At 42.2% G+C, this 16,968-nt stretch overlaps 1 protein-coding gene across 1 annotated transcript; it reads right to left on the bottom strand.

Moving 5' to 3' along the window:
* Window positions 1-1,369: 1,369 nt before the first annotated feature.
* Window positions 1,370-12,680, bottom strand: slc2a11a (solute carrier family 2 member 11a). Its single transcript, XM_006640406.3, has 12 exons — window positions 12,472-12,680; window positions 11,625-11,723; window positions 10,708-10,868; window positions 10,059-10,183; window positions 9,608-9,737; window positions 8,901-9,049; window positions 8,338-8,525; window positions 7,742-7,852; window positions 6,717-6,818; window positions 4,380-4,455; window positions 4,096-4,223; window positions 1,370-3,730 (listed from the first exon to the last, which is right to left on the bottom strand). Exons 1-12 carry the CDS (start codon window positions 12,520-12,522, stop codon window positions 3,533-3,535), a joined length of 1,518 nt encoding a protein of 505 aa, XP_006640469.1. The 5' UTR covers window positions 12,523-12,680; the 3' UTR covers window positions 1,370-3,532.
* Between the last annotated feature and the right edge of the window lie 4,288 nt (window positions 12,681-16,968).

Below are 16,968 nucleotides of genomic sequence, written 5' to 3'. Positions count from 1 at the left end.
ACTTCATGGTCTGTTAGGTACAGTAACTGTGTACTTTATTTCCTTTTAATTAATTTCGACCTGTTATTAGGTAGAGAACATTAACACCAGACACAGAAAACAACGGGATTGAACATGACTAAACTGGATTAAAACAGTCATTCATGAACTCATTTTAATCCATCACAGGAAAGAATACTGTCCGGAAAAAACATATCTTGGACTCTTGCCTGTGATTTATGGAATGGAATAGATACATCTGTGCTATTGTCTGTGACTCGATCTACTTTCAGCATCAAGTTCCTGGGGCAGGCAAACTAGATTGGGGTACCATCGATGTTTTCACTTTTGATTCTGTTTATGTTTGAAGATTTAGGAAATTAGTTATTGCCATATTTTGCTCACTATTTAATCCACTTAACCATATAATCACAGTCTGGTCATATTGACTGCATTTTGGAAGGGTCTGGATGATGAAACGATGTTTCGTAAAATGTAAATTTAGGGTTGATGATTGATAATTGCTCATTAATGTGTAAACATAGGCTGTCAAATCAACAGCCTTAAAAGGCTTTGGAGATTAAATAACATGCACAATGGTGTAATAGATTGCAGGGAGTTTTGTTAATACAATCACCTATCATCTATCAAGGACGGATTCTGACTTAGAGGCGTTCAGTCACAATCCCACAATCGCACCATGGGTTCCTCAGCTGAGTACAAGCACCAAATGTTATATCAAGCATACTATTGTAATAGTCTGCATAACACAGCAAATTCCTATGGCTTTACTGTGATTACACCATGATAGAGTGATAACCATGCTTATGTTTACTGTAGTTTGTGTAATGTTTCACTTTAATCAAGTATGATTTCACTGTGGTTTATCACAGTAGAATCTGCTCTCTACCTCTGTTTATTTACAGCTACAGTATATGGGGAATTGAATTACTGTAATACAGTATGTCCTACAGTACTGGTCTCCTAGTGGTCTAACCAAGCATTCAGTCATACCGAAAACTATTTTCATTTGATTCATAGGGTGTTGAGCTTCATGCTCAAGGTTGGGAATGACCAGAATGAAGCCAAGAGACAACAGTAAACCAGTGTTTGCAGCAATATATATATATAGCATTGATTCCATTCAGTTTTATTAAAATGTATAATACAAACAGCAGCATTATTTAATTTTACAAGCGATATTGCTAAAGATTCTTTGGGGAACAGAACAATTTTTCAACCATTAAAGATAAAATGTAAATAAAGTTTTAAAACATATCATACCCATAGTCACAATAAATGATTCAGACACTGAAATAAAGACAGAAAATTAATTTGGATATCAAGTAAATGAGCATTACTTTATTTAGTTTATTATTTTGGAAAAGATAGATGTTTTTAAATTTTATCTGCGCTATAATAACAATTTTTGCCAAGATGAATAAATAAAAAAACTCAGCATATTAAAAAAAAATCTGAAATACTGTGCTATTTTTTCATTAGGTTTGTAAAACAAAAGAAAAATGCAATGCAAAAATTATTTCCATCATTTGTTCAAGGCTATTTTAAAAGTACTGTATACAATACATGCAAAAAGTAGAAGGTGTTATTACGCACTGTTTAGTAAAGAAACATTTTCTGAAGAATTAACATTAAATTTCTAAAAAAATTATACTTTCCAAAAAGCAAAATGTTTAATTGGAATAAGATTTTGATTACTGTATCATGCAATTGGAGGATTTGACTATCCAAATCAGGATACATTTAATTACTTTTTACCTTTGGTAGAAAACAGAGTCAGTAATACAGTACAAAAGGATATTGACTAGTACGGGATATATTCCAAGTTTAACCAGAACAGAAAAGCAACCCTAGCATACAAACTGCATTTGATATATTGCGATGCAGAACATGTTGCATGAAACGTGCATCACATTTCACTTTCATTTTTTTCCTAATAACAACAATCTTGAAAGCCATTTTTAAAGCATTTGACATTGCTCTGTACAGTAAATGCATTGAGTCTGTAGGTGCAAATAATGTTACCTCTAAACTTTTAACTAGTCTGGTAATACCGGCACAAGGAGTAGCACCCTGGACATTTTAGTAATTACTGTACCGTCAGATAGTTTAACAGATACTTTATTTTATTAACACCTCACAAATAAAAAGTTAGCTCGGGTCATAAGGTCAGGCATGTTGTTCTTAACCATAGAGCCTGAGATTCTAATCCAGTAGAAATAATATACATCAATCCATTTTCTAAGTGCTTCTTCCAATTTAGGGTCACTGGGAAGCAGCAGCTTATCCCGGTAGGCAACGAACACAAGGCAGGATACCCACTGGATGGGATGAAAGGCATACACAGACACACACACCAGGGCCAATTTTCCCAAATGCCGAATAACCTACCAGTACATCTCTGGATTGTGGGAGGAAACTGGATCATCCAGGGTAAACCCATGCAAACACAGTAAGAACATACAAACAAGCACTGTTTTCCACAGAAGAGGTTCACAATAGATTATTACAAAGCAAATTCATGATTATGACCATTTTCACAGCCAAAGTGAATAACACTGCAAATAGAGGAGGCACTTAAGAGCACAGATCAAATAAATGTGCATGTACTTTACTTTGACTTTGACCACTTTAGTGGTATAGATGTAACAAGTTGTGGGAAAGACTAAGAATTATATTTTTTTAATAGAAACATGAGAAACCTCTTCTAGTTATTGTGAGGAGGAAGAAACCATTCTACAATTAAGAAGGTTTCTAGTGACCGTTTTTTAAAATAGTGGTTGCAGATTAGGGCCCACAACATCGAAGCCGGCTTTTTCTTTCTTGGACAGGAAAAGTGTTCTACAAGTGGCTTAAATAACATCATACTAGTCTTCCTGGCAGCTGGTTTCGTCAGCGCTGATCACTCTTCATCAGGAATCAGCTTAGATAAGGGTTGTTTTTTTTAATATATTTTTTAAATTGCATTGTAAAATGAAAACATCAACATGAGCTAAAGCATTGTATGGGTCGGAATTTGAACACAGATAGGGATTTTATTCAGTGCATTTTTAAAGATTATCGACTTGAGCAAAACACATATAGATATAGCATGCACATCTATGCCTGAGTTTTAAGATGTTAAAATGTAGTTTTCATTGTACAGCTCATTCATTCTCATGTCATACGCCTTCTGAATAACCAACAGGAAATTGAAAAGCTGTCATTTTACAACATTAAATTCATTAAACAGATTACGATTGGCCTGAAATTCAAGTGCAAGTGTTGTAGAAGTAGCACACTAAGGTTGTACATTAATAAATAGTCACTATCATAGAGGTAGTCATTATTGGCACTTCCTTTCTATGCCATTACAGGACCTTAAACCTCCTAATAAATTAACGAATTTATCCTTGATTGTTTAATTAACCCAGGCATTTACTGGAGCAAAGACTGGACAATTGATTGGAAGTGACAAAGATGAGTCTATAAGATGAGTCAGGGTTGACATCAGCTGGGTTGAAGTCAGTTTAACTCCTGTGTTCCTGGTGCACTAGAGTGAAGTGGATCGGAGGACTTCACCCAGCTGATACTGCTGCTGCTCCGTTCCTTTGAAATTGCGCCTGTTGAACTCTTTTGTGATCTCCAGGGTAGACTTGCCTTTGGTCTCTGGCAGGAACAGGGCAATGAAGAGAGCGGAAAGGAGGCAGACTGAGCAGAAAGGAACAAAGCAGAAGGTGCCCAGCCCGCTCTGGAAGACAGACAGCACACATGGTCACAACCAAAGATCCCAGAGGTGCTGTGCAACACCGCCCCCATCTGGTCGATTAGAGAGAACTCTGAGAAGCCCACATTTCACAGTGATGGCATCTCCTTGTTTCTCATGTCATTTGAAAAGAAATCAAAATAAGGAGTGGCCCAAACATTTCTAAGAAAATAGAAACTGCAATCACAGTAAAGGCATCGTTTACAGGCCAAACTACAAATAAGTAAATCCAAGCCTGACAACTAGTGTTCAAATAAGCAGACTACAATGACCAGACTAGTTCTGAACAGACGTAACCAGTGAATAGTTATGGTGACCAGAGAGTGGCTTCTACATTACAAGTTACTTACCACAATGAAGGGGAACAGCAGGCCCATGAGGAACAGATTCAGCCACATCAGAGAGCCTGCTATCATGTAGGCTGCAGGACGGGCTGTTTGCTCAAAGATCTCCGTGGGCAAGATCCCTGTGACTCCAGCTGCAGGGGTAAGAAAGAAGGTTAACCAGTTAGTATTGGGCCAAGCTTTCACTGTCACATACTTACAGTTCACATATTAAACTAATACATTTTAATACAGTGATACTTACAGTTAAGTCACAATTCAAACAACAACAAAAAAATCAAAAGACAAACCTGGTCCCATTCCAAAGCTGAGGATGAAGGCAAAAATACACGTCATGCCTAAATAGGGCATCCAGCTCACCTTCTCCTGTTGTCGAAAAGCAACAAGGACAGAATGTGTGGTTAAAATTAAACTTATGCCCGGTCAAGCATAAGTGACAACAGTGTTACCATTGCTACCATCTTCTGAAAGGTTTAGAGAGTAAATAAGGTTGGGCCTGGACAGCACTGGGGTGAGAGGTAAGTGTGAGGTGGAGTTCTTCCCTCTGGACTAGAATGTTAGTAAGAAAACCCCAGTACAGTGACTGTACTGTAGGAGGAGTTACAGAGCCCCAGTACAGTGACTGTACTGTAGGAGGAGTTACAGAACCCCAGTACAGTGACTGTACTGTAGGAGGAGTTACAGAGCCCCAGTACAGTGACTGTACTGTAGGAGGAGTTACAGAGCCCCAGTACAGTGACTGTACTGTAGGAGGAGTTACAGAGCCCCAGTACAGTGACTGTACTGTAGGAGGAGTTACAGAGCCCCAGTACAGTGACTGTACTGTAGGAGGAGTTACAGAGCCCCAGTACAGTGACTGTACTGTAGGAGGAGTTACAGAACCCCAGTACAGTGACTGTACTGTAGGAGGAGTTACAGAACCCCAGTACAGTGACTGTACTGTAGGAGGAGTTACAGAGCCCCAGTACAGTGACTGTACTGTAGGAGGAGTTACAGAGCCCCAGTACAGTGACTGTACTGTAGGAGGGGTTACAGAACCCCAGTAGAGTGACTGTACTGTAGGGGGAGTTACAGAACCCCAGTACAGTGACTGTACTGTAGGGGGAGTTACAGAACCCCAGTACAGTGACTGTACTGTAGGAGGAGTTACAGAGCCCCAGTACAGTGACTGTACTGTAGGAGGAGTTACAGAGCCCCAGTACAGTGACTGTACTGTAGGAGGAGTTACAGAGCCCCAGTACAGTGACTGTACTGTAGGGGGAGTTACAGAACCCCAGTACAGTGACTGTACTGTAGGGGGAGTTACAGAACCCCAGTACAGTGACTGTACTGTAGGAGGAGTTACAGAGCCCCAGTACAGTGACTGTACTGTAGGAGGAGTTACAGAGCCCCAGTACAGTGACTGTACTGTAGGAGGAGTTACAGAGCCCCAGTACAGTGACTGTACTGTAGGAGGAGTTACAGAGCCCCAGTACAGTGACTGTACTGTAGGAGGAGTTACAGAACCCCAGTACAGTGACTGTACTGTAGGAGGAGTTACAGAGCCCCAGTACAGTGACTGTACTGTAGGAGGAGTTACAGAGCCCCAGTACAGTGACTGTACTGTAGGAGGAGTTACAGAGCCCCAGTACAGTGACTGTACTGTAGGAGGAGTTACAGAGCCCCAGTACAGTGACTGTACTGTAGGAGGAGTTACAGAACCCCAGTACAGTGACTGTACTGTAGGAGGAGTTACAGAACCCCAGTACAGTGACTGTACTGTAGGAGGAGTTACAGAGCCCCAGTACAGTGACTGTACTGTAGGAGGAGTTACAGAGCCCCAGTACAGTGACTGTACTGTAGGAGGGGTTACAGAACCCCAGTAGAGTGACTGTACTGTAGGGGGAGTTACAGAACCCCAGTACAGTGACTGTACTGTAGGGGGAGTTACAGAGCCCCAGTACAGTGACTGTACTGTAGGAGGAGTTACAGAGCCCCAGTACAGTGACTGTACTGTAGGAGGAGTCACAGAGCCCCAGTACAGTGACTGTACTGTAGGAGGAGTCACAGAACCCCAGTACAGTGACTGTACTGTAGGAGGAGTCACAGAACCCCAGTACAGTGACTGTACTGTAGGAGGAGTTACAGAGCCCCAGTACAGTGACTGTACTGTAGGAGGAGTTACAGAGCCCCAGTACAGTGACTGTACTGTAGGAGGAGTTACAGAGCCCCAGTACAGTGACTGTACTGTAGGAGGAGTTACAGAGCCCCAGTACAGTGACTGTACTGTAGGAGGAGTTACAGAGCCCCAGTACAGTGACTGTACTGTAGGAGGGGTTACAGAGCCCCAGTACAGTGACTGTACTGTAGGAGGAGTTACAGAGCCCCAGTACAGTGACTGTACTGTAGGAGGAGTTACAGAACCCCAGTACACTAATAGTGTTTCATCCCTCAATAATTAATTCGAAATATGTAAATATCACTTGAGTAAAACACACTAAAATATTAGAATAAAATATATAACACACAAACTGAGAAGCCGTCCACTGGCTGAGCTTTTAATTGGTACAGTTCTGTAACAGCCAAGAGTTTTTTCTTTTGTTAAGAGTCTTCTGTTGCCAGCAGTGAGCAGGTACTGTGGCTCCTACCTGGAGTGCGAGTGTCACCATGAACACCACAGCCCAGCACGCCATGAGCAGATACCCGCCCATGATCAGAACCTTCCTGCCCAGCCTCTCGATCAGCAGGTTCTGAGAAGAAAAGAGATTTTCACAGTCGAAACACTGCCCTGGTCTTGGGCAAGCGAGTTCTGCTTTCCTGTTGACAGAATCCCTAATTATTGGATTATTAATAAATAACCCCCAAAACATATTGTTTCCAAAACTCTCCTTCGCAGTCACAGGCTCTGTGAACAGGCAGGCAGGCGAACAGACGCTGTGAACGTTAGCGTGCACTCGGTTCCGTGCTTGCTGTCGTAAACATCAAAGTTTAAAACTTTGACACTCTGTATTAAAATATTGGACTGAATAAAATAGGTCTGATTATTCAAAATGACTATAAAGGATTATTTGTAAATGGAAATGGGAAAACTGATCGTCCTACTTTTTATCTGCTGGGCTAAAAACGTATTAATTATTGATTATTATAAAACCACGCCCATCAATTTGGATTCCTTTGCTCCAGTTCTTTAAAAAAATACTGACAGGGAGATTATCTTCCACCGGGGTGGCACAGTGGTGCCCTGGTTGGCATTGCTGTCTCGCAGTTCTGGGGCCCTGGGGTGCTATCGGCCTGGAGTTTGTATGTTCTCCCTGTGTTGACTTATTTTTCCTCCGGATGCTCCGGCTCCCTCCCACAATTCATAACCCTGCTGGTAGGTTAACTGGCTTCTGGGAAAACTGTCCCTGGTGTCAGTGTGTGCGTCATGTGTCTGTGACGGACTGGTGTCTCATTCAGGGAGTACCCAGCCTTGCGCCCTCTGCTTGCCAGGGTAGGCTCCAGCTACCCCCATGACCCTGTATCGGACAAAGCACATGGATGGAAGGATTTTCTTACATTAAGCCATTTAGCTAAAGATGGATTTCCAGTGCCAGAACATTACGCAGATTATTCCCTTCACCTGTAATGCATGTTACTTTATTCATAAATAAGCCGCACACTTTCAAACACTCACGCATGTTACAGCTGCAATAAACTCACAGGATCCTGTCCCAATGGCTGCATACTGGATTTTTTCAGCTTGAATCCCAGCTTCTTGAAACACATAGTATGCATAGAAGTACATCTGTAATTTAAAGAAAAAGAAAATCACACAAAGTATAAAGACTGATAAAAACATCAAAAAAAAGAAGAAAGACAAATCAAGTGAATAAAAGAAGACAGCTCTGCTTTGCGTTGCCCTCAACAATCTCGGGCTCTTGCAGTAGCTTGTTATAGCTGTTTAAACAGGGGAGAAAGGAATTATCCTCTCGTATAACATTAGATATCAATATCTGGGAAATATTTTCATAAATGTGTAATATGTGCAAGATCAATTTCTAAGTGCAAAGATATTTATGAAAAGGAAGACCGAACATCCCAAAGACTGCGTTTTTTATTTTCTGCATGGATTAACATAGGATTAGCATGTTCTTGCTGTGGAATATGTCTCACTGCTACGCTTGTTTTCCCAGTTCGCTTTTGCATTGGATGGAAAGCTCTAAGGAGAGGCTGAGGACTTGTGTGTCTGTAGCCAGGCACGCGGGGAGTGTCCAGATGTACTGTGCTCACGCTGTCGTTTCCACAGAGCTGCATGGCGCTGCTGGCCACCACGACTGTGATGAGCTGCCAGCGGACGCCCCGGTCCTGAATCAGCGCCCACGGCCCCTTGGCTCGCTGGCCCATTGCAGCCGCCTTCTCCTGCAGCATCTCGTCCATCTCGCGGCTCAGGTCTCCGCAGCCCCTCAGCCGGCGGAGCGCTGTGGGACAGGGCGTCAGAGTCCAGCTGAGCCACGTGAAACCGGCAGGTGCAGCGCAGCAGCGTGTCCACTGAGTGGCGCCACCTTGCCGCACGGTTTGCTGACCCATGGAACCTCACCGTTTCAGCGCACCACTCAGCCAGTCATTTGAGAAGAGCAAAAACAAAATCTGCTACCCAGTTTTTTAAAACAGGGCAAATAAATAAAACGTGTGTTAACTATCCGAAGGTATGCGTAAGAAACAGCAAATACAAAATGAAATTAAAAATGAACTACTATTGCAACAGGGTAATAAGGATATATCTTTGACTCTGGGAATTTTTAGCAAAATGAAGGTCTTGACCCACTAAGGAATGACTAAGATTGCCTCCTCACCTTCAGTGCAGGCTTCCTTGTCTCCTTTGTCAATGAGGAGGTACCGTGGGCTCTCAGGGAACCAGGGCAGTGTGAGGAGCTGTATGAGCCCAGGGATGGCATTGGTGGCCAGAAGAAAAGGCCAATGGCTTTCGCCACCCAAGATCTCCCTGCAGGGTTGAACCCGAGACAGGGAGCAATGAGGAATCCACTCTAATTCGACCTATTTTTAAGACCTTATCTGGAACACTGCGTGCTTCGTTTGCGCCACCAGGAAAAGAGAACGCTATTGCGGGAGCAACTTTTCAGAGAAGAGAGATCAGATTAATTCTTGCCTTTAAAAAAATGTCAAACACAGGCAAATGTAAAGGAACTAAATCTTTTTAGTCTTTACGAAAGCAGACTTTGAGCAGGGACATCTGGAAGTCTGGAAGCAGCATTTTTCAAGGTTGATGGTATCTGGATACCAAGTTGCCAAGATGTTAAACCACATTGCCTGGAATCCTTCAAGAAATGACTGAAATAAGTGAAGAGCAACTTCCATCCCCACCATTTTGTTTGTTGTTAAGATGCGACAGCTGTAGCGGTGTTAAAATAAGACTGTGAGACATGCCAACTCATAATACATAACTGGAGTTTTGTGTCTGTGGAAAAGGAACAGGTATCTGAGCGCTAGTTTGGCCGAGGAACTGAAATACAAAGATTTTTGGTTTATGCTCAAAGCCTACCTGAGTCCTATAACCTGACCCAGAACAATTCCAAAAGCAGTGAAGGATGCCGAGCTCAGCGCCACAGCTCCTCGCAGGTGCTTAGGAGCACTTTCTCCGAAATACATGGGCTGGATATTCATGCTGACACCTGTGTAGGAAAGGATCATCGTGAGCTCTTCACCTGAATCTCTCACTCAAAGAACACAAACAGCAATTCAAAAAGCATTTTGGAGTCGAAGTGGAATTGTAATTCTCAGTACCAGGATACACCTGGAATGACAACACCCCCCCCAAGCCATTCTTACTGTGTCTGGATGATGAAAGCACTTTAGTAGTGAGTACCGGATTCTTGCCAGGTTTATGGAGTGTTACGGTTACAGTGCACAAAACTGATTCCTGCAGCTTCGTTTTTCTGGGTGAAGCCAGTCTGCCGCTGCAGTGCCGTTTCAGACTGGAATACTGTACGTACCGGCGTTGATGCCAACCAGGATGCGGGCGAGCATGATCATTTCGAACGACCTCGCCGCCCTGCTTGCCAGTGCCAGCGCCGCGCTCACGAACACAAACAGGTTGTTCAGCAGCAGGGACTTCTTCCTAGCGGCGGGAAGAGTGAAAAAACGCACGCACTGACACCGTCTTTCGGTGACTACTGCCACTCACCTACGAGAATTCGCCGTTTCATTCTGTGGGGCTGTCAGAGGGACAAAATGTTTGGCAGAATTTTAAATGAAAAAGAAGAGAACCTGAATACAGCTGAACTGTCACAGCCTCTGATGAAAAAGGCAGTATTATTCCCTGCTGCATTTGCTTTTGCTAAATTTAAACGGCATACCTACTGAGGGAGGATATATATATATATTAATGCCTATATTTTCTCAAAGTTAAATAGTGTGGATACGGTATGATATTTTGTCATTTTAAAGCACCGAAGATTTTTCTTGCTATAGAATTTTCTTATATTAATCTCTAAACAGCTGTCTTACTAAGAAATAAGTGTGGTTACTGTAACAGACTCTGTAATAGTTTTCATGCCTTTTCACTTCTACCATTGGACAGAAAGCTGGAAATGTACAGTAGCTACTTGGTGGTAGTTGTCTATAATGCTGAAGCTGCTGTACCTGCCGAAGTGAATGGCCATTGGCCCTGCAAGCAGAGCTCCTACCAGGCCTCCCAGAGAAAACATGGACACGATGAAGGACCAGATGAGAGTGATCTGGTAGCCCTCCAGCTGTCTGCCCCACCGCTCCAGAACCGTCTCATTGACAAACCGCTGGACATGCTGCAGGAGAAGTGTGTGGGGGGGGACAAGTGCACCGCAGACTGATCAAGACTCCAAACAACGGTTCCCACATGGTCCTTAGAGGACACAGACAAACGCACAGGAACTAATCATCCTTTCTACTCTTTAACACAGGGAGGGGCCTTTATGCACATATGAAAAAATCCCGAAAGATCTTGTCCAAATCAAGCTGGAGGACTTCAGGACAAGTAGTGAAAGACAACCCCAAGGACATAAGCCGCAACGAAAACATGCAAATCCATGTCAGGAAACAGCTGGCATTTTTTGACATAGGGTTCTGACAGGCTGGAAGCACATCATCCAGAGATCACCAGTGTGCTCTGTTATCTCTTACTTGGTACTCTGTTTTTGGCAAATGATGGCGTCTATATCCAGGGCTGCAGGGGGGCCGAAGCCAATCCCATCCAGGCAAGCACACACTCACACCAGGAGCACTTCTTCCAGAAGCAATTAACCTACCAGTTGGTCTTTGGACTGTGGGGGGGAAACTGGAGCAACCAGAGAAAACCCACAAGAACACAAGGAGAACATACAAACTCCACACAGACAGACCCCAGGTCCAGAATTGAACCCAGGGCCCGAGCGCCGTGAGGCGGCAATAGTAACCACTGGGCCAGTGTGCCGGCCTTATTTTATACTAAGGAACCTAAAGAGTGACAGCCTAAGGTTTTGCCTAGCATGCTTGCATCCAGCATCAGGAGAGTCACTGGAGGTGAAGTGATGCGTTTGCCTTACTGCGGTGGGTGCATTGATGATGGAAATGTTGTAGCCGTACTGCAAAGTCCCCCCTATAGCTGCAGAGCAGACCGTCAGAATAAGGGTCCAGGCATAAGGCTGCAAAAATGGACAAGGTGCTTATTAGTGTTTGAACATAAAATTTGAAAAATGCTTACATTTAATATGCTCTACACACACAAAGAAGGGGTAAAAGGTAGAGAGCACGTTTTCACCGCATAAAGTATCAACCTCAAGCACATCTCTTGTAGGTCTCCTCGTCAGAGCATGATTATGCCTCGATGAAGGTACAGCTGTCATGTGGAGAACGGGTTATTAACAATATGCAGAAACAGCCAGCGTTTTCCCCTGTATTATCCCCTTCCGGTTATTATGTCGGTTTGAAAGTTAAATAATTCTGGTAGAAGGAAAAATCCGCTTGTTCCAGGCACTTGGCTGATGTCCTGGAAACAGTCTTTCTGCATAAGAGTATTTTGAACGGCCTATTCTGCTCTCGGCTCAGGCTGGTGAACTGCGGCTGAGTCTTGAGCTCAAGGTAAAATTCCCTTCTCTGCGTCAATACCTGCACTTGAACGCATACGACACGCAAACACCCAGCTGCGGAGTGCGCCTTTCACAAGAGACTTGTATACTGTCCATAACACTGCAGGGCAAAGACGGGACTTGCTATTTCCCAAAATACCCAAAGCACACCACCTCTGACGAGCTAATAAAAATAAAATCCATGCCAGTATTTAAAAATAAACAGTAGGACATGGTAGCCATTCACGTGTCTTATAAAGGGGTGCCCACACATCTTTTTAGTAACACATTCAACTATTTAACACGAGTCGACTAGCTGGCTAACCTTTTTCTCCGAAGCCTCAAGGTGTTCCAAGTCATTTTCACTTTCGGACATTTTACGTTAGATCCTTACGAATCTTGGAACCATTAAAAGAAAATCTGAAATAGATATAAAGCGAAGCGGGAGATAAATCCATGTACACATCGCCCCTTGTTCTATTCTCGTTTTTATTCCTGGTTATGCAAGTGCGATAATATGCCGGTGCCTGGGCGGTACAAGCGCTCCAGCTCCTGCTCTGTGATAGGATGAGGTTGGCCAGTACGCGCTGCGGACTCAGGACGTCAGCCGGTGGGCCTGAGACAAGGTGCCACTGAGGATGTACAGTACATGGGCGCAGAAGCATGGTCAAAACGAGCTGCGACGGCACACACACACATACACGCAGAAATGCAAATTGGTGCAGGCAAAGGTCTTAGTATTATGTACCGGGAGCCAGGTTAATATTAACTAATCTAACAAATTTTATGTGTAACCCATGTTTCACACATCCACTCCATTTATCAGACACATTCACTAACAAGTGGCAGGTGTTCTAACGCATTAACTGTGCATGATGCCATTGAGATGCATTGGCCCATCATGTCTGACTGCTGTTGTGTATGCTCAGATATGATATGAAATGCACTTATATGCACTGATAATTATATTCCGTCTTTTTATTTGGAGATAAACAGCGGATGTACTTAAATATAACATTCTCCTCAGAAAAATGAAAATAAAATGTGTGGCAAAGTTTTTTTTTTCATGTAGACTATCGTACATTTACAGTTAAAATGCTCTTAGGCTAACTTCTTGTAATTCTTGTAACTGCGAGGAAGCAGGTTGTGTCCACCAGCCCTTTCTTAATGGCAAACTATTCTTTTCCTCATTGGCTGTGTACAGGGGGTGTTAGCTAGTCTACAGTTTTAGCCTAAGAAATATTTCCCTGAATTCCAACAATCAGTACCAGCAGAAAACGTAGGTGCCTGACCAACTTTATAGCAATTTAATGATAAACGTTGGAAAACTTTGTAAAAAGCTAACTGATCCAACAAATAAATTGCCACTCCACAAGCGAAAATCCAAGAAATCAGGTTGTATGCCTGAAGAGCAGATCATGGTAACTACAAAAAATCACCACTGGATGGTAGCATAGGATAGGAGAATCATACTTGACCTTAGCTGATACAGAAATAACAGGAGTGAGGTTACAAACCGAAGAAGGACCTCTGATCTATTGTGCTCTTTCGGTTGCTAATAGTTTATTGATCTTGAATCTCGCCTAGCGGTTTCTTAAATTATCTCAAGCAGCTGTCTTAACATTATTTTTGGGTAGCTTCCAGATAGTCACAGTGCTCAAGAACATGGCGACAGTTTCAAGAAAGAGGAGGCCTATCTTGCCCGTTTGGTCGTTAAATAGCTAACTGATCCCAGGATCTCATTCTTGATTGAAGCCAGGGCTTTTGCTTGTTCCAGACACCCATAATCCTCTAGGGAAAGAAGTGCCTTCTGTTCTCAGTTTCAAATGCTCTTCCACGTAGTTTTCACTTGTGTTCCACTGGTTATTTTCAAGGTTTCACCACTGGGGTGACTTAGTCAATGCTCATGAGCATTCTGAATACTTGTGTCATGGCCTCTCATACTTTCCTGTTCATGGCTAAAAAGTTACAATTCCTTCAGCCTGTCAGTGTAGGACCTTAAGCACTGGAACATATCTGACGCTTGCAATGCATACCCTTCGGGTAAGGATGTCTGAGTCAAGATCTTTGGGTAAAGATCCTAAAGTGTTTTATGTAGCACCTACATGGATCACACATTTGGTACACATTATCTGGGAGCTGCCCCACTATACAGTACATCAGGTGGCAAAGTGAGAAAATGCTTCACTCTTTAATATGCTCTTTAATGTAAAGTAGTCAGAACCTTGAAAGATGCCATGTGGTCCACGGAAACCATAATGTGACACTGGTCCGGAAATTCTCATCTACAGGGAAGAGCACCACCTACTGGTCTACCAACTCTACTCACAGCAGCAACCCCCAATCTCAGTGCTGAATAGACCCAACCCTTCTGAAACCTAATGGTAACAGTCTAGAAGTTGCTAAGCCTTCTGTGAACGAGCATTGCATAACTGTCTCAAAACTGGGGTTTGGGTTCAGTTCCGGACTTGGGGAGCAATCTGCCTCAGTTTGTATGTTTGCTGGTTCATGTTTCCTCCTAGAGCCCAAAGACATACTGGTTGGCTAACTGGCTTCTGGGAAAATTGGCCCTGGTGTGAGTGTGAGTGTGTCTGTTTGTGTCTGTGTGTGGCCCTGCGATGGACTGGTGTCTTGTCCAGTGTATACCCTGCCTTGCGCGCCCTGTTTGTCGAACTAGGCTCCAGCTTTCCCGCTCAACCGTGAACTGGATAGAAAATGGCGAGATGGTTCAGAATATAAATGCCTGGAAAAAAATAGGGATTGTTGGAAAACTGTTCAATCGGTTTATGACAATATTTCAGCAGTTACTCTCCACTGCCCTCTGGCATTTGAGATAACAGCTACATTGATGTACCTAAGGTTCATAAACACAGAAGGCACAATCTTGTAGAAACATTCCAAAGAGTCTTTGTACTCTGTGGAATCCTTCTGTGATATAATTACAGAAATAGAGACCTTTCCTCTGGAGTAATTAAAGTTTTGGTTACTGAGAAAAGTGCATGGAACATCTTTAATTGTACTTTAATGTATACAAAGTTGAAAGCCAGCTTTAGAAAATGCTTTCTGTCTGCACTTAAAAAGACAGTACTTTATCATGAGCTAAACAGTTTCTTTATTCTCTGCCATTTCCTTCCAAACAAATCTGCACTTGTTAAAAACATAATTGACTACATTATATGTTATAAAATGTAAATATGAAAAAACATATTTCGAAGTAGGACTAGTTTACTGTAAGATCAAGCATTTGTTGATGTCCCCCACCATAAAAATCAAACAACAACAAACATGTTACATTTCCAGCCCCATTTTGAGACTATAGTAAAACACAGTCTTACAAAATGTAGAGAGACTGTTAATAAAAGCCAGAATGAGGGTTGCATCTTTTAATGAGACTCCTGCTGGAAAGAATTTACCAGCAAAGAGATTTAAAGTCAAAGATATTATTGTCTAGTCATCAGGCTCCCTGAGAAATGCTATCTCTCCCTTTTTGAGCAAACAAGGTTTATATCATAAACATGACAGTGTATGCTCTCTTGTAATTTGCGTAGGCCTTTTTGAACCTATTTTTGTCTGAAACGGTCAGGGCCCAGAGCTTTAGGCCTTCCTTGTTTCTAATCAGTTCCAGTACTTTGAAAGTTCTGCCGTCTATTTTGTTCCCTTTATATGTGTTTTGCAAGCAGTTCATTTTTCATTTCCAAATTTCCATCAAATGGGAGATTGTATCAGCATTTGTCTGGAATCAGATTGTATGCGTTTGAACACCCGTGCTCTGAAATGTATGAGTGTAATTAACTTCTGAAAGCAATTATTTCATTTTTGCTAATATTGAATGCTCTGGACATAACAGGAAGAATGCAAGCAACCTACTCCTTGTCTGTTTGTTCTGTTGTCTATATCAAGGTCAATTTCAAATTATGGACAGAATCCCTTTCTTCTTTCCACAGTTTTGTACTATTATCGTTGACCTCCAGCAGCATCACTACCTTCTGAACCACAAACAACTAGGAGACCTAGTTTATTTTTAAAACGATTGACTTTGGCCCAAAGCCACAGTTCTTAGTCTTAAAGCGATTTTAAACAAAGCAAAACAGAAGCATAAAAAACTCAGATAAAATAAGCATTTCCAGATGCTCCCTCATTAATCCTGGGGATAAGTGACATAAACCATGTCTTTAATCTTTCATATATCCGTTGTGGTGTGGCTCTTTTTTATATATTAGGTATACAATAATTGTAAACTCTTATTGGTTAAGCCATTTCATCTAAAGCCATTCATACCTGAAGGTTCAGTTAAAAAGAACACTATAAAATGTAAATTTACACCAGCTGGCAGTTATTACTGCTCTATTGTAGCTATTTCTGAGTTAGTCATTAACAGAAATCCTTTGATTATTGATTAATCTTTTGCAGTATCTGTAATTACATATATTGAGGATATCCCTTTTGCAAGCCAGCACAACACTTTTTCCACCTAAGGGTACTGTAAATTGTGTCACATCCTATAAACGAATATCTTTACTTACATCTAGATGTGTCTTTCTGTCTAAGTGGATACCTCTACACCCTTACTGCTAGAGTCAACAAAATAATTTACAGAGTAATGGAAATATGGCTAAAATCTATTTTCTCAGTCAAAGAACTGCAGAGTTTATATAAAAATAGCAAAGTATCCAAAATAACTGACCCCATTACTCATGAGTCTCTGAGAACCAGAACTATAAGCATAGCATATGAGCAACAATATAAGAAGGTTCATTTCCCTCTTTCCAGACACTCATGTTGCAGAGGTCCAAGGCTACCTATATATTATTCTCCAAGCATA

Source organism: Lepisosteus oculatus, chromosome 22 (assembly GCF_040954835.1).
Source record: "Lepisosteus oculatus isolate fLepOcu1 chromosome 22, fLepOcu1.hap2, whole genome shotgun sequence".
NCBI lineage: Eukaryota > Metazoa > Chordata > Actinopteri > Semionotiformes > Lepisosteidae > Lepisosteus > Lepisosteus oculatus.
This window is presented reverse-complemented; position numbering and strand designations above follow the sequence as displayed.

Coding starts and splice junctions, on each gene's coding strand:
- slc2a11a (XM_006640406.3), bottom strand. CDS start 12,522: ATGTCCGAAAGTGAAAATGACTTGGAACACCTTGAGGCTTCGGAGAAA. Junction 9,738..10,058: donor CCTGGTTGGCATCAACGCCG/GTACGTACAGTA, acceptor TTTCCTACACAG/GTGTCAGCATGAATATCCAG. Junction 4,224..4,379: donor CAGCTTTGGAATGGGACCAG/GTTTGTCTTTTG, acceptor TTACCCCTGCAG/CTGGAGTCACAGGGATCTTG.